Genomic DNA, 23,579 nt, shown 5'->3' on the forward strand with positions numbered 1-23,579 from the left:
TAGACTCTTCTCTGCAAATGTTTTTTAAAACAAGAATCAGAAGCAATAAAATGATTTGCTAAATTAGACTTATTCAGATAATCTGAAAGCAGATATTGAAGATACTGTCTTACAGCTCTCACTGAATATCTATATGTCAAACACGTTTCTAAAACAAACATTGAGAGGGATGGTCTGACAAATACTAGCATACATATAGGGACTCACGAATACAACATCCCAAAGGGACCTGTTGTAGAAAATGCAGAAAAATAGGAGGGTACAATCATCAAAAGCTATGATGATATCAGCAAAAGAGTATTCAGGAAAGGGAGTCAAGTCTGGCCAAGACTGCCAGCCTACATCCATAAAATGAGAGCTTCCGGATTAACAGATAGTCTGACCACTGCCCCGTGATTCTGAGAATGCTCAGAAGAGATGGCCCAGACAGACATCGCCCCCTAGTGGACTCAGGAGGGCAGCAACAAGTCCTATTCCCAGCTGGAGAAACCCAGGCCTGGGCCACCCAGACCTGAGGTGTCACCCTCTAATCGCAGAACTGCAGGTTATTTCTGAGCAGTTCTCTCTAGTCTGAGGAGCTCCACATTTTGTTCCCACAGAATTGACTTATTAAAGCTTTACAAAAGGCAAATATTCAGACATCTGTCAGGCAGAATTGCTAGTAATTCTCTCAATCTCTAAATATTTATTAAGAATACCAAAGCTCTCCGTGCTAGATGCCAGGAAACAGAGGAGTTAAAAAGTCCTCATCCTTGAGAAGTCCAAGGCAACAACAGAAGGACTGAGAGCTTTTCCCTCCAAGATGGGGGGTTGTGGGGAAGAAAGGAGGGGGTAAGGCAATTACCTAAATAAGTACGGACCATGTCATGAAAACAATCACTAAGCAGTTTCAACCAAGTAAGACATTTTCCAAATATCTCTGTGACAGAGGTACTCCTCCCACCTCTTATTTGCAAAATGAGGTAGAGGGTGGCTTGGTGCTTGGCCAGTAATCACTGTTGGGCTTCTAGATTCCTCATTTGGCTCAGCACCAAGAGACAAATCTAGTTACTCATTAACATTGGAAAGAAGCCCTGGAGTATTAAACCTACTTAAGTATGGAGGAAATGGGACTCAGGAAAGCTAGTGGGATTCCACCTGCATTAGAACTGTATCTTCTCCCAGCCCAGGCCTGTTGAAAGCAGGACTTGGCCACCAGCACTGGAGGAGATGACCCACTCATGCAGGGCATACTCACCGCTATTGCCCACCAATGGCGCAGTCTGCACACAGCATATGCAAGTATTAACACTTTAAATCGAAAAACTGCCAAAAGCTGAAAGCAAGAAAATAAAGAGATGTTTAAAAAAATATATACAAAAATGACATAGCTTTATGAAGAACTCACCAGACTGTCTTCATTACTGTGATTTAGCTGGAGACTACCAGACACTAGCAATGGTCTGTAGACCAGCATTTGGGAATCCCTGCTCTACAACTTAACGTAATAGCAAATTAGGTCTCACATTAATCTCCCATTATGAAAGAAAAAACAAGGCAAGAAAAAAAAGATGGCATTTTCATCATCTTATTATATAAACAGGTGAATTTTCCTTTCAGTGACTAGATATGTCAATGGGTTCTATTTCAGTCATTTGAAAGAATAAAGGCTCTCCAACAAGAAAATAGGAATGGCTCCTTCTGTTGCCCTCCCTTATCTGTCATTAATCTTTTATTTCCTTGAGATGATGAGACAATTCCTTATTTAGAGAGAGAGAACACTGAATGGGTGGGGAATTAAAAGAAAAGGAAAATATGGTCAGTGTTCAAAAGAGGAAAAAAGGGCATAGAATTTGAAGTCTATTTAGAGGAAATCTGCCTTTTGGGTCAGTTTTATCACATCTGAAATGAAACATAAAAAATACTTACAAATATATCAAAATATGAAGAATAGTAGTCATACTGCATCACCTCCTTCTCTAATGTGTTCTCAATGCCTCCATTCACCTAGAAAGGAGAGTAAGAAGCAAAAACAAGGAGAGGTTTATGTGTGGAAATAAAACAAGGGTAAGATTTCCTATCCAACTTTCCTGCCTATCTTCTCAGAACCCAGAAATGCTAAAGTGCGGAAGAACTCTCATAATTTTAATAGAAAAGGGCTGGATAGCACTCTCCAGTTCCTCAATTCTGAATTCATTCATTCAACAGATATAAATGTATAATGAAAAATAATGGCTTCTGTAGTTCATATTTGGGAAAATTAAAATGTTAAGAAAATTATTTTTTTCCTTCTAAGATAAAGTCTTCCATCATACAAAAGTATATTTTTAAAGAAGGCAATTCACCTTTATCCAGGACTACCTTACTTTCTGATCACGCTCCACAGTCTTAGGTCTTGGAAGGCTAAGACTCCCCTGACATCTGGGCAAATGTCAATGATGGCCATTAGCATGACACAGGATAGAAGTGTAAACATTCTCCGTGGTTTCTCATTTTTATTTCTCCTGGCATTTAAAGATTCTGCACTTTTATCAATTTAAATATATTTTTAACATGAATAGATAATGAAATAAGGACAGTACTAGACTCAAACCTGATACAACTTTCTGTCCTCTCCCAACTCTACTGTCAAAATAAATCTTATATTATCGAGTTCAAAATTCGACAAATGAAACTATGGAGCATAATACTTTTAAAAAATCAAGTAAGGGGACATGTGTCGGCAGCTAATGCAGCACCCAAGCAGGGTAACTGTCAGAGCCCTGCATTAGCCTGATCAGAGGGAGCAAACAAATGCAGAGGGTTTAAAAAAGGACCAATGGAAGGACAGTTAACCAGAGACCTGGATAAGAGGGAAAACATTAAGGAACACCTTTGCCAGGTTCAAATTCGAATGAAAGTTGCCACAGGGAAGGGTATTCCTAGCTTAGGTATCATGTCACATATTTGTATTTGTTATGCAAAAATGAAAGCATACCATAAATACTATCCTGTGCCCTAAAATACCTTAAGGAGGTCTACATTTCTTTGTAATTAGCACGGATCCTCTGTAGACCTGCTTGGCTATAGACCTCTACAAATGAATAGAATTGAAAACCTGGGAGGAAGGAGGAATGATTGAAAGACACCCAACCATTTAGTCTCATTACTGTCTCTCCAGACTAAGGAAACTTGTCAATATCCAGAATATTATAAGAATGATTATTCCAAGCGGCCTACAGCAAACAGGGGTTCTCTACTACAGAGAGACCTCCCCTTGCTATTCCTGGGAGAACAGGAATCAAAGCAGCCCATAGAGTTTTGCAATAAACAGCCCAAAGCTTTTCTCTGGTATCTGCATACTTTAAAATGCTCTGATTTGGAGTTGCCTTTAAACAGACATTATCTAAAATTTATATCTCTATCCCTAACTTATACGCTAAATCCTCATTTCAAAATTTTTGTCTCTACCTCAAGATGTCTTAAATAAACTGACTATCTTTAGTTTCACACAAAATCCCTTCCCAGTCAGTTCTGGTACTACTCTTCTAGGTTTCATCACTGGAAACTTTAGAGTCATCTTTGCATACTGGGGATGATAAAATCGGCCTATCAACAAGTCTTCTCATACTCCTTCCTTTAGTGACTCTCAGGTTAGTTCTTTCCTTCCTATTCCCACCACCTTCCATGACATTCCTGCAACAGCTTCTGAATTCATGTTCTTACTGCCAATCTGTCCCACCTGCACACCACTGCCACAATGATCTTTATCCATTCACCAAATATTTGCTGAGCATCTATTATGCACCAGGCTCTGTTCTAAATACAGGAAATACTTCAGTAAACAAAATAATATGTCTTCATGGACATTATATTCTGGCAAGGTGAGAGAGATAGCAAATAAGAAAACAAATGCTACACAGACAACAGAAGCAGGACAGTGACAGAATAATGAAGACATTTAAACTGATACTAGCAAGATAAGAAGTTGAATTCTACAAAAAGATAAAGGAAATTAATCATTTCATATAGAAGAAACAACTAGTAGAATGGTCCCAAGATAGAAAGGAGCTTATTCCTTTCTGAAAACAGAAGAAGGCAAGTGTGCTCATCTACTGTGAGCCAGGAGCAGAGGGTGGGGAGGAAGTCTGAGAGGCTTCTGGGGCTCTGCAAGCCAAAGTACAACATTTGGATTTTATTCTAAAAGCCATGCCTGCCAGTGAAGAGCTGTAACAGAAAGTGACATGATCTGACTTTTGTTTTTCACAGGTTACCCTGGCTACTGTGAGAAGAATGGATTGCAGGGTGAGAGGAAGCAGGTGACCAGCCAGGAGTGCAGTTTGGATGAGTGATAATGCAGCTTGGTTGAAGCTGGAAACAGTGGAAAAGAAGAGAAACAGTGGAAAAGAAGAGAAACAGTGGAAAAGAAGAGAAGTGGTCACATTTTGAATATATTTTAGAGGCAGATTTGACAGGACTTACTTTTAGACCGGATATGAAGCATGAAAAATACAAAACAAACAGGCAAATCAAAAATGCGTTTTCACGTTTGGCCTAAGTCTCTGCATTTTCTTACTGATGAAGAAGGGAGAAAGCAGGTGTGTGTATGCATTGGGGGAAGCATGTTAAGTCAGACATCCAACTGGACAGGTCAAGGAGGCTGTGATGTAGACTGTGGGTCACTGACTTCTGGAAAATCTCAAAATCATGTTGTCCAATCTGCTCCAGAATCTGTAACAGCTCACCATTGCAGTAAATACAAATCCTTCTATATACCTTTTAATAACTTGAATAATCTAGCACCAGCCTACCTATTCAATTTCATTTCCAATAGGCACCTTACTTTCTAGCCAAGCTAGTATTTTCCCAGCCTCTGTCCCTGTTCCCTCCAAATACAAGCACTTGAGCACGCACTCCCCACACATAAGCACACACTCCTGCGTCAGTACTTCCATGCACTGTGATCTCCAAACCCTCTCCCCAAGCTCCCACATTGAAGGATCATCCTTCCCAGATCATCCTCCCATCTTAACTGCCACCTATCCTTCCAAATCCAATTCACAGTCCATCTCTTCCATTCACTCCCTCAAACAGTCCAAGCCACTGATCTCCCTCATCTGAATTTCTATTATACTTGGTCACCACAATTTATAGAGCATAGTAGGAATGAGCTAATAGAATCAGAATTAGCAGGGTAATAAGTACCTGAAACTTAAATGTAACAATAGTGAGAAAACAGTAACAAGCATTTTTTTCCTTTTTCTGGGTTAAATTTATTTTAGATATTAATAAATTACATAAACTATAATCGTGCAGACCTTTGTATCTTCAAAGGGGCTGCTGTATACATCTTTCCATTTGATCTTCACATGGACCCATGAGGAAGACGAGACCAGTATTAGTTTATTAAATTGATCGAAAGGCCCAGAGAACTTATTAAACAGCTTGCCCAAGGCCAAAGACCTGGTCACGACAGCTCTAAGTCAAATTAGGAGTGTTATGGCATTTTCTAGTACGCCAGTTAGAAAATAGTAAGAAAAAAAGTCACTAAGCACTGATAAAGGCTTTTTTTTGAACCATAGTCTCAATCAAGTATCAAAAGCTAAAAAGAAAACCAAATTCCTTTTGACTGTCACTACTTTGATCCCTGTTCACACTGTCTACAGAGTCTAGGAGAGAGTCTGCAGAGGGAAAAGAGTCCTCAGGGAACGCAAGCCATAATTAATTCCAGATCCAACTTGGGAAATCAGTCTACTCAAAGGTGGACCATGAGGCCTTGGATAGAATCAAAACCATCCTTTTGACTGACCGAAAAGAGATCAGCAGCCCTAAGATCTTCTAGAAGGAAAATGCACTAAGGTGATGTTAGGCTTCTCTGGCTCACCCAAGCCCTGCATTTGAGGCTGGGATGGTGCCAGTCAGGTCCCTGTGGCAAAAAGGGAAGGTGGCTAAGGTGAAAGTCATACATGAAGGCAAAGTAGTTTGGTTATTGTTATAATTGCAAAGAACAGCTGGTTCCCCATATTCTAAAGGCCTAAGCACCCTTTATGACATTTTCTTTCTTCTTTTAAAGACTACATCACAAGGCAGTATAAGATTATGTGCCACATTTATTCAGCTAAACTCTAAATCCCATACAGTTTTTTTTGGTAGAGCTTGCAACACATGAAGAAGCCTGTTCTCTGGCATTTGGTAAATGTAAAGACATGTTTAAAAAAAAGGATTTGAATGATTAGAGAGTTACAGAGAGACAATAAAGCAAAATGAATGGTACTGCGTGTAGTGAAAATGCCAGGTCAAGACTGACAATTCAAAACAAGTAGAACTAGAAACTGGGTATCGAAAAACAATCATACTAAAAAAAGTCCTGATGTTCTTGCTTGATCATATACCCTTTTCCAATCTTTTAATTTTACAGCTGGGGAAACTAGTAGTTGGTGGAAAAGTGAGGATAAAAACACATTTCTAAATTGCTATGCCTGGTGATTTTTAATTTATAACATGTTGCATGCAGATGTAAACAGATAACTTGTCTGTGAACAAGAACAGGGGGCAGCCTACTTCATTTCCACTTCCCTGGACAAAACAGAAAGGAGAGAAATGAAGTGTGATCCCATGAACCCCACCACAGTTCTACCCCATGACTTTCCTCATTTAAAGGCACACAGTGATATAAGCAGCCAAAGCAATGAATGCCTGGACTTGCTGTTGACGTTAAAATAAATTTAAAGTGTGCCCCCTTAAAACTACTGATGTGTTTCCTGTTAAAAGATGCATTTCCGGCCAGGCGCGATGGCTCACACCTATAATCCCGGCACTTTGGGAGGGCAAGGCAGGAGGATCATGAAGTCAGGAGATAGAGAACAGTGTGGCCAACACGGTGAAACCCTGTCTCTACTAAAAATACAAAAAAATTAGCAAGGCGTGATGGTGTGCGCCCTGTAGTCCCAGATACTCTGGAGGCTGAGGCAAGAGATTTGCTTGAAGTCAGGAGGTGGCAGTTGCATGAGCCAAGATCGTGTCACTGCGCTCCAGCCTCAGTGACAGAGCAAGACTCCGTCTCAAAAAAAAAAAAAAGATGCATTTCCTTTTCATCTCTCATTACATAGCTCCTATTACTCCTTTAAACTATACATTAATTAAAATATTTTCCTTAATGTGCACATGTGGAACACATAGCAAAAAGAGACTCTAAATTACTATGTCATATCACTGGGCTGTCTGGTTATAAACAAAACTTAGGCATTCCCACAGTGCAAAATTAACAGAAGAAAAATCTGTAAACAGAAACTTAACAGTGGACTCATGTTCCATGTCACTGTGATTATGGGACAAACATTATTTTCTAATGTAACTGTCTGCTTTCATAATGAGTTTAGTTCCTCTATTAGGATTCATGATGATATTAAATGAGATTCAGTGATTCTAATTATTAAGAGATTAGAGTTTAGAATTGAAATTATGCTATGAATTAGAATACTAATCAAAAATTAGATTAATATGTTGCTTCTTGCTGTTAAAAGGCAAAATTTTAAATAATTTTCAAACAGGAATCTCAGCATCTTTTCATATCTTCTGTACTATAATAAATTCTCATAAAGCATCTAGCATTGTGCCTAGCAAAGAGTAACCCCCTAAAAATAAACAACAGGGAATAATTATTACTACCTAGGTCTTAGAAAACATTTCCTGGAAATAAATGAACTGCTGAAAATAGGAAAGCAGACATTTTTTGCTTGTGAGGAAAACCTTCTGGAGGAGCTCACCTATTGGTTGGTAAGAAATGTAAACAATCAGACCAAAGGCTTTGGGAAGAAAACACATATATTTGGTTAAATAAAAAATATTATTAAAATGAGTTTCATCTGTTTATTTTGATTTTTATTAATGTGGCAACTAGAGAATTTTAAATTACATACTTAATAGTTTGCATTATATTTCTATTGGACAGTACTGGTCTAAACAATTAGTTGGTAATACAGAATAACTGCATAAACCTCCAAATGCCTCCAGGACAACTTTTCCGATGAAATATAAATAAGTAATCTCTTTGCAAGAAAAGTAAAGAACAAACATATGCAAAATCTTAACCTGGGAACTAGAAAAGTACATGAAACATCTAAAACATATCCCAAAAGCATTCTACATTTTCTGGAGGAAGGATGGGTAAACTTTTTCTGAAAAAGACTAGAGAACAAATATTTTTGCCTTTGTGGGTCAGAGGGTCTCTGTCACAACTATTCAACTGCAACTACTCAGTGCAAAAGCCAGCCATAAACAATATGTAAACAGACAGGCCTGGCCGCATTCCAATAAAACTTTATTAAAACAGGCCTACTGAATTTGTCTTACAGCCTATAGTTTGTCAACTCCTGTTACAGAGCAAAATACCAGGAATTCAAATTTCAAAACCCCAAACAACATGAGTTTTAGACTGATCACATTTGCCTTAAACAATAATATTAAAGAACAAGAAAGGTCCAAATCAGCAGCAGAAGAGCAATGGCTTCATTTGGAAAATGATGGAAATTACTAAATGAAACAAATGATAAGAAAAACGAACAAAAAAACCCTGTTGTCTCTGGAAACACTTCTTAAAAAGTTATGAAAGAATCACCAACTTACATTTAACTCTATTATCCACAGTAACGTTACAAATAAGAGGTCAAAGGTGACAAACAAACAGAAAGTCCTCCTGACATCAGATATGCCTTTCTTTTCCCTTCCTTCATAGGACTCAATCCTGGCCATGAGTTGTGTGGGGTTGATGGAATGGACGTTGCGCAGAGAAGCATGGGAGCTCTGGCTCCCGGTGAGAGCGTTCTCCATGTCTTCTGGCAGGTGGTTCATCCTGGAGGAGGGTTACGGGAGCCTTTTTCCAACCTCACCATCCCTAAAGAGAAGACACCTTTGGGAAATAAAAAAGAGACATCATGTTAAACCCAAGTTGATCAAATATAACTGTGCAACCCTCTCCACTGTGCAACTATTTCTCTAACTGAACAACAGAGTACCTTGACTGATTTATGTTTTCATGAAGACATAAAGAGAAAGAGAAATGAGAAGCAACACATAATGTTTTAGAGCAATACTACAAAATAGCTATTTTAGCAAACAATGGCAATAGAGAAGCAGCAAACTGACTGTAGGAAAGGGTGAAGACAGGATGTTAGCTACAACTGAAAGGTGTTCCTGATGACCTGGACCAAACCTCTTGGTGAACGACTCAGTTACCTTGCTGTACCAGGGAGAAAACCTCCACAGTCCTGTAAGTATAACTGTGCATGGGCTAGAAAATCATTTACTGAATGCTTTCCTGGAGCATGTAAGCAGAATGCGTAAATTAGCTATAAAAAAGCTTATTTCCAAGCCTGGGCAATATAACAAGGTCCTGTCTGTACAAAAAAGAAAAAAGAAAAATCAGCTGCGCATGGCAGCACATGTCTATAGTCCTAACTACTCAGGACCTGCGTAGGAGGATCGCTTGAGCCCAGGAGTTGAGGTTATAGTGAGCTATGATCATGCCACTGGACTCCAGCCTGGGTAACAGAGCAAGACACTGCCTCAAACGAAAAACAAAAATCACACAAATATCCTTACTTCCTGAGGAGGAATTTCTTTCCATCAAAAGTACCTTACAAACTAAAGTTAGCATTTCCCCATCCTCTTAATGAACAAGCATGTTTCTAGGCCTCTTCTTGGAAAAGAAGTGCACACACTAAACAAAAAGTTTAGCACTATGCAAACCACCCGACCAATAATTACAGAAGGTATAGTCCTATACAGAGATGCAGGCCTCTCAAGACCAGAGGGCACTTTTATAATAAAAATTAAAAATGAGTAATCTAAATAATCTGATCTGCTTATGGATGGGACAAAGACATTAAACAAAGTGTGGCGGATGGTATGATTGTCAAGCAGCCTAGTTTCCTTTTCTGTAGGACCTCTCCCTGTGGGATTATATACTCCTGGTTCTACTGAACTCATATCTGTTCTTTAGCCATGAACGTGGCATGTAATGTGGGCAGAAGTTCATATGCCACTTGTGTCCAGAGCTGGTGCATGAATCGCCAGTACGTGGCTCCCCACACTCTCCTTTCTTTCTGCCACAATGACTGGCAATGTCCAGGTAAAGATGAGGATTTTCAAAGCCATAAAATAGAATTTAGAAACAGACGGCTGAGATTTCCCTAAAGCAATATGATCCCATTTGGTCCTATTATTCACTGTCCAGAACTTTGTCTCTTTACACTTGACCTTGATTTCTCTTCCTTTCCACGCTCAGGAACAAAAGTCTTTCTCATACTTTTTAACAACGTGGTGGTAAAATGGCACAGCATTTATGAAGGCAATTTGATTATGTGAAATAAGATACTTTAACACCTCCATACTTCTTGATCTTGTAACCCTAAATCTAAATGAAATTAATCAAACTACAGAACTTCAAAGCAAAAACTGATCTATGGCCTTAAAGGTCAGGTTAGTGATTATCTTCAAGCAAGAGGGAAGAAACAGTGATTAGAAGGCAGAGGGTAGAAGGCATATTTAGAAGACTTGGTAAAGTTCTATTTCTTAACCTGAGTAGTGGTAACATAGTTGTGTTCATTTATTGATAATTGATTGATGTACACAGTAGTTTTAGTCATGTGTTGGCTCATGAAAAATTCAAAATGCTATATAGTATATACATGTATACACAACTGAATAGTGTGAATTATCTTTCAATAAAAATCCATATTAAAAGACTTTATCATAAGGTATCTATAATAGTATCAATTAGAAAACAACCTAAATAACTAATTAGAATAATTAGATAAATCATGGTATAGCCACAGTATAGCCACTAAAATAAATGTTTATGAAGCATTTATAATGACTTAGAAAAAATGCCTGGGTTATGATAACTAAATTAAAAATCGAATACTAAATGGAATACACACACACACAGTATGTTCAGAACTCTGTAAAATAAACCTAAACCGAATTCTTATAAGAAGGTACCCATGAAATATATCAGATATTGAACCAGCCTTGCATCCCAGGGATGAAGCCCAATTGATCATGGTGGATAAGCTTTTTGATGTGTTGCTGGATTCGGTTTCCCAGTATTTTATTGAGGATTTTTGCATCGATGTTCATCAGGGATATTGCTCTAAAATTCTCTTTTTTTTTGTTGTGTCTCTGCCAGGCTTTGGTATCAGGATGATGCTGGCCTCATAAAATGAGTTAGGAAGGATTCTCTCTTTTTCTATTGATTAGAATAGTTTCAGAAGGAATGGTACCAGCTCCTCCTTGTACCTCTGGTAGAATTCGGCTGTGAATCCGTCTGGTCCTGGACGTTTTTTGGTTGGTAAGCTATTAATTATTGCCTCAATTTCAGAGTCTGTTATTGGTCTATTCAGAGATTCAACTTCTTCCTGGTTTAGCCTTGGAAGGGAGTATGTGTCGAGGAATTTATCCATTTCTTCTAGATTTTCTAGTTTATTTGCGGAGAGGTGTTTATAGTATTCCCTGATGGTAGTTTGTATTTCTGTGGGATTGGTGGGGATATCCCCTTTATCATTTTTTATTGCATCTATTTGATTCTTCTCTCTTTTCTTCTTCATTAGTCTTGCTAGCAGTCTATCAATTTTGTTGATCTTTTCAAAAAACCAGCTCCTGGATTCATTGATTTTTTGAAGGGTTTTTTGTGTCTCTATCTCCTCCAGTTCTGCTCTGATCTTAGTTATTTCTTGCGTTCTGCTAGCTTTTGAATGTGTTTGCTCTTGCTTCTCTAGTTCTTTTAATTGTGATGTTAGGGTGTCAATTTTAGATCTTTCCTGCTTTCTCTTGTGGGCATTTAGTGCTATACATTTCCCTTTACACACTGCTTTAAATGTGTCCCAGAGATTCTGGTATGTTGTGTCTTTGTTCTTGTTGGTTTCAAAGAACATCTTTATTTCTGCCTTCATTTTGTTATGTAGCCAGTAGTCATTCAGGAGCAGGTTGTTCAGTTTCCATGTAGTTGAGCGGTTTTGAGTGAGTTTCTTAATCCTGAGTTCTAGTTTGATTGCACTGTGGTCTGAGAGACAGTTTGTTATAATTTCTGTTCTTTTACATTTGCTGAGGAGAGCTTTACTTCCAACTATGTGGTCAATTTTGGAATAAGTGCAGTGTGGTGCTGAGAAGAATATATATTCTGTTGATTTGGGGTGGAGAGTTCTGTAGACATCTATTAGGTCTGCTTGGTGCAGAGCTGAGTTCAATTCCTGGATATCCTTGTTAACTTTCTGTCTCATTGATCTGTCTAATGTTGACAGTGGGGTGTTAAAATCTCCCATTATTATTGTGTGGGAGTCTAAGTCTCTTTGTAGGTCTCTAAGGACTTGCTTTATGAATCTGGGTGCTCCTGTATTGGGTGCATATATATTTAGGATAGTTAGCTCTTCTTGTTGAATTGATCCCTTTACCATTATGTAATGGCCTTCTTTGTCTCTTTTGATCTTTGTTGGTTTAAAGTCTGTTCCATCAGAGCCTAAGATTGCAACCCCTGCCTTTTTTTGTTTTCCATTTGCTTGGTAGATCTTCCTCCATCCCTTTATTTTGAGCCTATGTGTGCCTCTGCACGTGAGATGGGTTTTCTGAATACAGCACACTGATGGGTCTTGACTCTTTATCCAATTTGCCAGTCTGTGTCTTTTAATTGGAGCATTTAGCCCATTTACATTTAAGGTTAATATTGTTATGTGTGAATTTGATCCTGTCATTATGATGTTAGCTGGTTATTTCACTCGTTAGTTGATGCAGTTTCTTCCTAGCCTCGATAGTCTTTACAATTTGGCATGTTTTTGCAGTGGCTGGTATCGGTTGTTCCTTTCCATGTTTAGTGCTTCCTTCAGGAGCTCTTTTAGGGCAGGCCTGGTGGTGACAAAATCTCTCAGCATTTCCTTGTCTGTGAAGTATTTTATTTCTCCTTCACTTATGAAGCTTAGTTTGGCTGGATATGAAATTCTGGGTTGAAAATTCTTTAAGAATGTTGAATATTGGCCCCCACTCTCTTCTGGCTTGTAGAGTTTCTGCCGAGAGATCAGCTGTTAGTCTGATGGGCTTCCCTTTGTGGGTAACCCAACCTTTCTCTCTGGCTGCCCTTAACATTTTTTCCTTCATTTCAACTTCCGTGAATCTGACAATTATGTGTCTTGGAATTGCTCTTCTCGAGGAGTATCTTTGTGGCATTCTCTGTATTTCCTGAATTTGAATGTTGGCCTGACTTGCTAGATTGGGGAAGTTCTCCTGGATAATATCCTGCAGAGTTTTCCAACTTGTACACATATGTTTATTGCAGCACTGTTCACAATAGCAAAGGTTTGGAACCAACCCAAATGTTCAACAACGATAGACTGGATTAAGAAAATGTGGCACATATACACCATGGAATACTATGCAGCCATAAAAAATGATGAGTTCATGTCCTTTGTAGGGACATGGATGAAGCTGGAAACCATCATTCTCAGCAAACTATCACAAGGACAAAAAACCAAACACTGCATGTTCTCACTCATAGGTAGGAACTGAACAATGAGAACACTTGGACACAGGAAGGGGAACATCACACACCGGGGCCTGTTGTGGGGTGGGGGGAGGGGGGAAGGATAGCATTAGGAGATATACCTACTGTAAATGATGAGTTAATGGGTGCAGCACACCAACATGGCACATGTACACATATGTAACAAACCTGCACATTGTGTACATGTACCCTAAAACTTAAGGTATAATAAAAATAAAAAATAAAAAAATAAAAATATTAAAAAAAAAAGAAATGTATCAGATATTACCAATGATTCTCTCTGACTGATGAGATTATATTTTCCCCCTCCTTTGGCCTTTTTCACACTTTTTGCACTTGTTATATGTTTACAACGAGAGGCACTAAATTCAAACATCACTTTGCTGAGGTTCTGTACAGATGTCCTCAGAACGCTAAGCAGCCTTTCCCTTTCTTTTCTGCCAATATAGGCAACATTAGGTAGTGTGTGTCTCTGTCATTCAATTTGTTTCCTCAGAGTCAGCAAATCAGCAAAGCATTTTGAAAAACTCAGTAAGAAGCCACTTAAGCGTTTAGTAAAAGGAAAGAAAATAATAAGCTCCCAAATTAAAAGCATTCTTACATAATTTCTGTCTTAATGAGATCAATGCCACCCTAGTGGAAGGTATAGCAACGACATATTCCCCAGTAGCAGCTCTTAACACAAAGCTTGCAAAGCACTACCACCTGTCAAACTTCTAGGAGTTAATTCTGAAACAGTAAGTAAATATGAATGTAATTAATACATCTTTTGTGATGAAACACATATTTTAAGTTTAAGAAAATAGCTGAGGCCGGCCGCAGTGGCTCATAGCTGTAATCCCAGCACTTTAGGAGGCCGAGACTGGCAGATCACTCGAGGCCAGGAGTTCAAGACCAGCCTGGCCAACATGGGGAAACCTGGTCTCTACCAAAAAATACAAACATTAGACAGGAGTGGTAGTGCACACCTGTAGTCCCAGCTACTCAGGAGGCTGAGGCAGGAGAATCGCTTGAACCTGGAAGCAGAGGCTGCAGTGAGCTGAGATGGTGCCACTGCACTCCAGCCTGGGCAACAGAGTGAGACCCTGTCTCAAAACAAAACAAACAAAAAAAAGAAACCTGGATGAATGAATACAGACATATTTTTGCAACAATATATCCTACATTATGAAAAAGCAACTCAAATAATTCTAAGCCAGTCTAATAATTAGCAGCTATATTTAAAAATTAATTTAAATTATTAAATTCACTAATATGTACAGAAAATTGAACGAATTCAAAATTCAAACCAAGGACTGATTTTAGGAGGAAGATCATTTTCAAGGAAATTAAATCACTTTCTTAGTTTCACTCCTTTTTCCTTCCACAAACCCACTTCTTATGAATAAGAAAGATTAAGAAACGTACCAACCCTAGAAATCTGAAATATATTTCAAAATAAAAAAATGACATTAAATACACAATGGAAACACATGGCTTGGGAAATGAGAATCATTACGTTATTTTTCATATGTATATGTGTAACTGCTAATGAGCAAGAATTTATAGATACTTTCACCTCAATAAAAAAAGTTACACAAAGCACAAGACATCTCTGAGCAGATTGGCTCTAATCAAACTGATCTTTCTCTGGGAAAAAGGGAAGTTGTAAAAAGGAGAGCGAGCTTGTTTTTCTTTTTCTTTCTAGTTTACCTACTTAATCCAGTGAATTAATTGGTCTAGATGTAACCAATGACAAGGTTAATCTCTGTTAGGTTATGAAAACACATGGTTCAGACTTCTAGAATTAATTTTTTGAGTGAAACTTTTACTTAAAAACAGAAAAATTAGAGAAGAAGGGTGCTTAGTTTGAGGGACTCATGTTAGAAACATACTATTCAAACTCAGAAACATTTGGCCATCTTTGTCCTCTATCTCCCTTACTGCTGGTGAAACTGACTAACAGTCAGTCACATATGGCCTCTTGCAGCACACAACAGCAGGTCAACAAAGTTGACAGGCTCTACTCCCCATTCCCCCAAAAAACAATTACTCCTGATTGATAATCTATTTGGGGGATCGGTAAGGGCCTGTGGGCTAGTGGGAAGGGAGAGCTCAAGAATCTTTCTTACTCCTACAAAGCAGACTGTAAACTGGGAAATTTGGGAAGCACTGGTGAAAAATACTAAGGAAATATCAGCTAATTTATGCTCTGTAGGAAACTCTTGGTTTCTGCATTATTAGCCCTTAAAATAAGACTGGCTTTTCTTTCTGTGACTCATTTCATTGTGATAAACTTGAGTTAAAACATTCTAAATACAAGCGTATTTGAGTTAATATACTAGATACACTTCTAAATGTTCTTAAGGAACTCAGACTTAACACATAGAACGTTTAGCCTGAGTTCCTTAAAAAATATATAGGTTAAATGAGGATTAAAAATAGTGGAACAGGGAAGAACGAGAAGCACTGCACTAGCGTCTTCACCAGCCTTGAAGCGACACAGCAGGTTAAGGGCAGACAGGTACCTTCAGCCAGGTGATACATTTCCAGATGGGTGAAATGGAGAAACCATGCCTCAGAGCAGTCTGGGGTGGGGGCTTTGAAGGGAACAGTGAGGAGGACTACATCTACCCAGCTGCTTCTTGTTGCCTGTTTCCACCTGTCAAATTACTCCTGACAGTGAGTTAACTCTACTACATTTCTAGTTGCTTCATCTGGCCAAGGTAGCCTCTCTTAAAGCCAGATTACACATTTCTGGGATGGCATTTCATTCGAGTCTTGAGGGAAGATACAAAAACTGGGTGTGGGACTGGCTAGCCTAGGTGCTGGAACCCCACAGACTAGAGTAGAGCTGCCTGCCCAGCAAAGCCAGTGGCTGCAGGTTCTTGAGGCAATGCCAAGAGAGTCTGAGAAAGTGCAGAAAAAGTGTCATGGAATTTTCATACGCAATAAAGTTATGAATTTTTGGTGTGCATATGCACCAATATCACATGTGGATCTTGGTTAATCCCCAATACCTGAACCATGTGATTCTGACACTCATTGAGAAAGAGCCCTTCCTTTTAATGAGTAAAGAGAAGGATCATGACGGAGGAGCCAAGATGGCCGAATAGGAACAGCTCCGGTCTACAGCTCCCAGCGCGAGCGACGCAGAAGACGGGTGATTTCTGCATTTCCATCTGAGGTACCGTGTTCATCTCACTAGGGAGTGCCAGACAGTGGGCGCAGGTCAGTGGGTGAGCGCACCGTGCGCCAGCCGAAGCAGGGGCGAGGCATTGCCTCACTCGGGAAGCGCAAGGGGTCAGGGAGTTCCCCTTCCAGAGGTGACAGACGGCACCTGGAAAATCGGGCCACTCCCACCCGAATACTGTGCTTTTCCGACGGGCTTAGGAAACGGTGCCCCAGGAGAGTATAGCCCGCACCTGGCTCAGAGGGTCCTACGCCCACGGAGTCTCGCTGATTGCTAGCACAGCAGTCTGAGATCAAACAGCAAGTCGGCAGCGAGGCTGGGGGAGGGGCGCCCGCCATTGCCCAGGCTCGCTTAGGTAAACAAAGCAGCCTGGAAGCTTGAACTGGGTGGAGCCCACCACAGCTCAAGGAGGCCTGCCTGCCTCTGTAGGCTCCACCTCTGGGGGCAGGGCACAGACAAACAAAAAGACAGCAGTAACCTCTGCAGACTTAAATGTCCCTGTCTGACAGCTGTGAGGAGAGCAGTGGTTCTCCCAGCACGCAGCTGGAGATCTGAGAACGGGCTGACTGCCTCCTCAAGTGGGTCCCTGACCCCTGACCCCCGAGCAGCCTAACTGGGAGGCACCCCCCAGCAGGGGCAGACTGACACCTCACACGGCCGGCCAGGTACTCCAACAGACCTGCAGCTGAGGGTTCTGTCTGTTAGAAGGAAAACTAACAGAAAGGACATCCACACCAAAAACCCATCTGTACATCACCATCATCAAAGACCAAAAGTAGATAAAACCACAAAGATGGGGAAAAAACAGAGCAGAAAAACTGGAAACTCTAAAAACCAGAGTACCTCTCCTCCTCCAAAGGAACGCAGTTCCTCACCAGCAACGGAACAAAGCTGGACGGAGAATGACTTTGACGAGCTGAGAGAAGAAGGCTTCAGACGATCAAATTACTCCGAGCTACGGGAGGATATTCAATCCAAAGGCAAAGAAGTTGAAAACTTTGAAAAAAATTTAGAAGAATGTATAACTAGAATAACCAATACAGAGAAGTGCTTAAAGGAGCTGATGGAGCTGAAAACCAAGGCTCGAGAACTACGTGAAGAATGCAGAAGCCTCAGGAGCCGATGCGATCAAATGGAAGAAAGGGTATCAGCCCTGGAAGATGAAATGAATGAAATGAAGCGAGAAGGGAAGTTTAGAGAAAAAAGAATAAAAAGAAACGAGCAAAGCCTCCAAGAAATGTGGGACTATGTGAAAAGACCAAATCTACGTCTGATTGGTGTACCTGAAAGTGATGGGGAGAATGGAAACAAGTTGGAAAACACTCTGCAGGATATTATCCAGGAGAACTTCCCCAATCTAGCAAGGCAGGCCAACATTCAGATTCAGGAAATACAGAGAACGCCACAAAGATACTCTTCGAGAAGAGCAACTCCAAGACACATAATTGTCAGATTCACCAAAGTTGAAATGAAGGAAAAAATGTTAAGGGCAGCCAGAGAGAAAGGACGGGTTACCATCAAAGGGAAGCCCATCAGACTAACAGCGGATCTCTCGGCAGAAACCCTACAAGCCAGAAGAGAGTGGGGGCCAATATTCAACATTCTTAAACAAAAGAATTTTCAACCCAGAATTTCATATCCTGCCAAACTAAGCTTCATAAGTGAAGGAGAAATAAAATACTTTACAGACAAGCAAATGCTGAGAGATTTTGTCACCACCAGGCCTGCCCTAAAAGAGCTCTTGAAGGAAGCGCTAAACATGGAAAGGCACAACCGGTACCAGCCACTGCAAAATCATACCGAAATGTAAAGACCATTGAGACTAGGAAGAGACTGCATCAACTAACGAGCAAAACATCGAGCTAACATCATAATGACAGGATCAAATTCACACATAACAATATTAACTTTAAATGTAAATGGACTAAATGGTCCAATTAAAAGACACAGACTGGCAAATTGGATAAAGACTCAAGACCCATCAGTGTGCTGTATTCAGGAAACCCATCTCACGTGCAGAGACACACATAGGCTCAAAATAAAAGGATGGAGGAAGATCTACCAAGCAAATGGAAAACAAAAAAAGGCAGGGGTTGCAATCCTAGTCTCTGATAAAACAGACTTTAAACCAACAAAGATCAAAAGAGACAAAGAAGGCCATTACATAATGGTAAAGGGATTAATTCAACAAGAAGAGCTAACTATCCTAAATATATATGCACCCAATACAGGAGCACCCAGATTCATAAAGCAAGTCCTGAGTGACCTACAAAGAGACTTAGACTCCCACACATTAATAATGGGAGACTTTAACACCCCACTGTCAACATTAGACAGATCAACGAGACAGAAAGTCAGCAAGGATACCCAGGAATTGAACTCAGCTCTGCACCAAGCAGACCTAATAGACATCTACAGAACTCTCCACCCCAAATCAACAGAATATACATTTTTTTCAGCACCACACCACACCTATTCCAAAATTGACCATATCCTTGGAAGTAAAGCTCTCCTCAATAAATGTAAAAGAACAGAAATTGTAACAAACTGTCTCTCAGATCACAGTGCAATCAAGCTAGAACTCAGGATTAAGAATCTCACTCAAAACCGCTCAACTACGTGGAAACTGAACAACCTGCTCCTGAATGACTACTGGGTACATAACGAAATGAAGGCAGAAATAAAGATGTTCTTTGAAACCAACGAGAACCAAGACACAACATACCAGAATCTCTGGGATGCATTCAAAGCAGTGTGTAGAGGGAAATTTATAGCACTAAATGCCCACAAGAGAAAGCAGGAAAGGTCCAAAATTGACACCCTAACATCACAATTAAAAGAACTAGAAAAGCAAGAGCAAACACATTCAAAAGCTAGCAGAAGGCAAGAAATAACTAAAATCAGAGCAGAACTGAAGGAAATAGAGACACAAAAAACCCTTCAAAAAATCAATGAATCCAGGAGCTGGTTTTTTGAAAGGATCAACAAAATTGATAGACCGCTAGCAAGATTAATAAAGAAAAAAAGAGAGAAGAATCAAATAGATGCAATAAAAAATGATAAAGGGGATATCACCACCGATCCCACAGAAATACAAACTACCATCAGAGAATATTACAAACACCTCTATGCAAATAAACTAGAAAATCTAGAAGAAATGGATAAATTCCTCAACACATACACCCTCCCAAGACTAAACCAAGAAGAAGTTCAATCTCTGAATAGACCAATAACAGGAGCTGAAATTATGGCAATAATCAATAGCTTACCAACCAAAAAAAGTCCAGGACCAGATGGGTTCACAGCCGAATTCTACCAGAGGTACAAGGAGGAGCTGGTACCATTCCTTCTGAAACTATTCCAATCAATAGAAAAAGAGGGAATCCTCCCTAACTCATTTTATGAGGCCAGCATCATCCTGATACCAAAGCCTGGCAGAGACACAACCAAAAAAGAGAATTTTAGACCAATATCCTTGATGAACATTGATGCAAAAATCCTCAATAAAATACTGGCAAACAGAATCCAGCAGCACATCAAAAAGCTTATCCACCATGATCAAGTGGGCTTCATCCCTGGGATGCAAGGCTGGTTCAATATACGCAAATCAATAAATGTAATCCAGCATATAAACAGAACCAAAGACAAAAACCACATGATTATCTCAATAGATGCAGAAAAGGCCTTTGACAAAATTCAACAACCCTTCATGCTAAAAACTCTCAATAAATTAGGAATTGATGGGACGTATCTCAAAATAATAAGAGCTATTTATGACAAACCCACAGCCAATATCATACTGAATGGGCAAAAACTGAAAGCATTCCCTTTGAAAACTGGCACAAGACAGGGATGCCCTCTCTCGCCACTTCTATTCAACATAGTGTTGGAAGTTCTGGCCAGGGCAATTAGGCAGGAGAAGGAAATCAAGGGTATTCAATTAGGAAAAGAGGAAGTCAAATTGTCCCTGTTTGCAGATGACATGATAGTATATCTAGAAAACCCCATTGTCTCAGCCCAAAATCTCCTTAAGCTGATAAGCAACTTCAGCAAAGTCTCAGGATACAAAATCAATGTGCAAAAATCACAAGCATTCTTATACATCAATAACAGACAAACAGAGAGCCAAATCATGAGTGAACTCCCATTCACAATTGCTTCAAAGAGAATAAAATACCTAGGAATCCAACTTACAAGGGATGTGAAGGACCTCTTCAAGGAGAACTACAAACCACTGCTCAAGGAAATAAAAGAGGATACAAACAAATGGAAGAACATTCCATGCTCATGGGTAGGAAGAATCAATATCATGAAAATGGCCATCCTTCCCAAGGTAATTTACAGATTCAATGCCATCCCCATCAAGCTACCAATGACTTTCTTCACAGAATTGGAAAAAACTACTTTAAAGTTCATATGGAACCAAAAAAGAGCCCGCATCGCCAAGTCAATCCTAAGCCAAAAGAACAAAGCTGGAGGCATCACGCTACCTGACTTCAAACTGTACTACAAGGCTACAGTAACCAAAACAGCATGGTACTGGTACCAAAACAGAGATATAGATCAATGGAACAGAACAGAGCCGTCAGAAATAATGCCACATATCTACAACCATCTGATCTTTGACAAACCTGAGAAAAACAAGAAATGGGGAAAGGATTCCCTATTTAATAAATGGTGCTGGGAAAACTGGCTAGCCATATGTAGAAAGCTGAAACTGGATCCCTTCCTTACACCTTATACAAAAATCAATTCAAGATGGATTAAAGACTTAAATGTTAGACCTAAAACCATAAAAACCCTAGAAGAAAACCTAGGCAATACCATTCAGGACATAGGCATGGGCAAGGACTTCATGTCTAAAACACCAAAAGCAATGGCAACAAAAGCCAAAATTGACAAATGGGATCTAATTAAACTAAAGAGCTTCTGCACAGCAAAGGAAACTACCATCAGAGTGAACAGGCAACCTACAAAATGGGAGAAAATTTTCGCAACCTACTCATCTGACAAAGGGCTAATATCCAGAATCTACAATGAACTCCAACAAATTTACAAGAAAAAAACAAACAACCCCATCAAAAAGTGGGCGAAGGACATGAACAGACACTTCTCAAAAGAAGACATTTATGCAGCCAAAAGACACATGAAAAAATGCTCACCATCACTGGCCATCAGAGAAATGCAAATAAAAACCACAATGAGATACCATCTCACACCAGTTAGAATGGCGATCATTAAAAAGTCAGGAAACAACAGGTGCTGGAGAGGATGTGGAGAAATAGGAACACTTTTACACTGTTGGTGGGACTGTAAACTAGTTCAACCATTGTGGAAGTCAGTGTGGCGATTCCTCAGGGATCTAGAACTAGAAATTCCATTCGACCCAGCCATCCCATTACTGGGTATATACCCAAAGGACTATAAATCATGCTGCTATAAAGACACATGCACACGTATGTTTATTGCGGCATTATTCACAATAGCAAAGACTTGGAACCAACCCAAATGTCCAACAATGATAGACTGGATTAAGAAAATGTGGCACATCTACACCATGGAATACTATGCAGCCATAAGAAATGATGAGTTCATGTCCTTTGTAGGGACATGGATGAAATTGGAAATCATCATTCTCAGTAAACTATCGCAAGAACAAAAAACCAAACACCGCATATTCTCACTCATAGGTGGGAATTGAACAATGAGAACACATGGACACAGGAAGGGGAACATCACACTTCAGGGACTGTTGTGGGGTGGGGGGAGGGGGGAGGGATAGCATTGGGAGATATACCTAATGCTAGATGACGAGTTGGTGGGTGCAGTGCACCAGCATGGCACATGGGCACATGTACCATAAAACCTAAAGTATAATAATAATAATAATAATAATGATTACAATAAAAGAAAATAATAATAATAAAAAAAAAAAAAAAAAAAAAAAAAAAAAAAAAAAAAGAGAAGGATCATTCCTTAAAGCCACTTTCTACTGTCCGGTTATTGGATTTCATCCTAACCATATCCTTCAGAAAGCTGAAGTATGGGGTGAGTTCCTTCAGAGAGACTTTTCTGAATGCTCCCCATATTCCAACCTCCAGGCAGTCAGATGCATTTCCCCCAAGCTCCCCTAAGTCTGTGGATGTGCCACTTAATGATACTGCTTACCACACTAGGCCTTAATTATCCACTTCACTGCCTCTCCCACTAACTAGTATATTCCTTAAAGGCTCTGAATTTGACCACAGCACACGACAGACAGCAGGAACAGAACAAATATCAACTGCATAAATTCTATCTAGCATCTAGCACATATACTAGCAGAGAGTAGGCTCTCAGCAATCTCTGTTGAATTCAGGAGATTACAACTGTTTGTTTTTGTTTCTGAGGAAGAGCTTGGGTATTTTTCCAGATGTCATTTCAGAAGTATTATTCAATCCGGGATACTGAGATCCTCTCTGGGGTTGGCTTAAGGAAAGCCATACCTCTCTAAAGAGGGTGCTAAGTATTGATTGGCTGTATACACAGGAAGCTAAATCTGCAATTCAGAATTTATCCCAACTGTGTGGGAAGTATGGGAGTGAAGAATTAGAAAATAAAGAAAAACATTTGGGTGAGAAGATGAGAATCCCCTTTGGTTGTTTTTTGAAAAAGAGACTGATGTCTTATTTTATACCAATGTGTAACTATCCTCCTCTATACTACAGGATCAGTCAGCTATTTCTACTTATGCTACATTAACAAATCACTAAAAACTCAATGGCTTAAAGTAACCTATACATTTATTCTCAAGCTCACAGGTCTGTACGCTGCCTGAATTTCACCTGATCTAGGCTGCACCTCATGATGGGTACAGAGCTGGGTCAAAACATCAGCTCCATCTGCTTCCACACAGAAGTG

At 39.7% G+C, this 23,579-nt stretch overlaps 1 protein-coding gene across 5 annotated transcripts in view; it reads right to left on the reverse strand.

Moving 5' to 3' along the window:
- STARD3NL (STARD3 N-terminal like) overlaps window positions 1–23,579 on the reverse strand; it is a 60,770-nt gene that overhangs the window by 14,186 nt on the left and 23,005 nt on the right. For 2 of the 5 annotated variants that reach the window (XM_054495777.2, XM_063667380.1), the window contains exons 2-5: window positions 14,476–14,592; window positions 8,584–8,866; window positions 1,909–1,986; window positions 1,238–1,315 (exon numbers count right to left, since the gene is read on the reverse strand). In XM_054495777.2, the coding sequence (XP_054351752.1) occupies window positions 1,238–1,315; window positions 1,909–1,986; window positions 8,584–8,808 (381 nt within the window). In that variant the 5' untranslated portion in view covers window positions 8,809–8,866; window positions 14,476–14,592. Of the gene's footprint in view, window positions 1–1,237; window positions 1,316–1,908; window positions 1,987–8,583; window positions 8,867–14,108; window positions 14,130–14,475; window positions 14,593–23,579 lie in introns of those variants that run through there. The other 3 variants (XM_054495778.2, XM_054495776.2, XM_063667381.1) reach the window with 2 other exon arrangements.

This window comes from Pongo pygmaeus, chromosome 6 (genome assembly GCF_028885625.2).
Source record: "Pongo pygmaeus isolate AG05252 chromosome 6, NHGRI_mPonPyg2-v2.0_pri, whole genome shotgun sequence".
Lineage (NCBI taxonomy): Eukaryota > Metazoa > Chordata > Mammalia > Primates > Hominidae > Pongo > Pongo pygmaeus.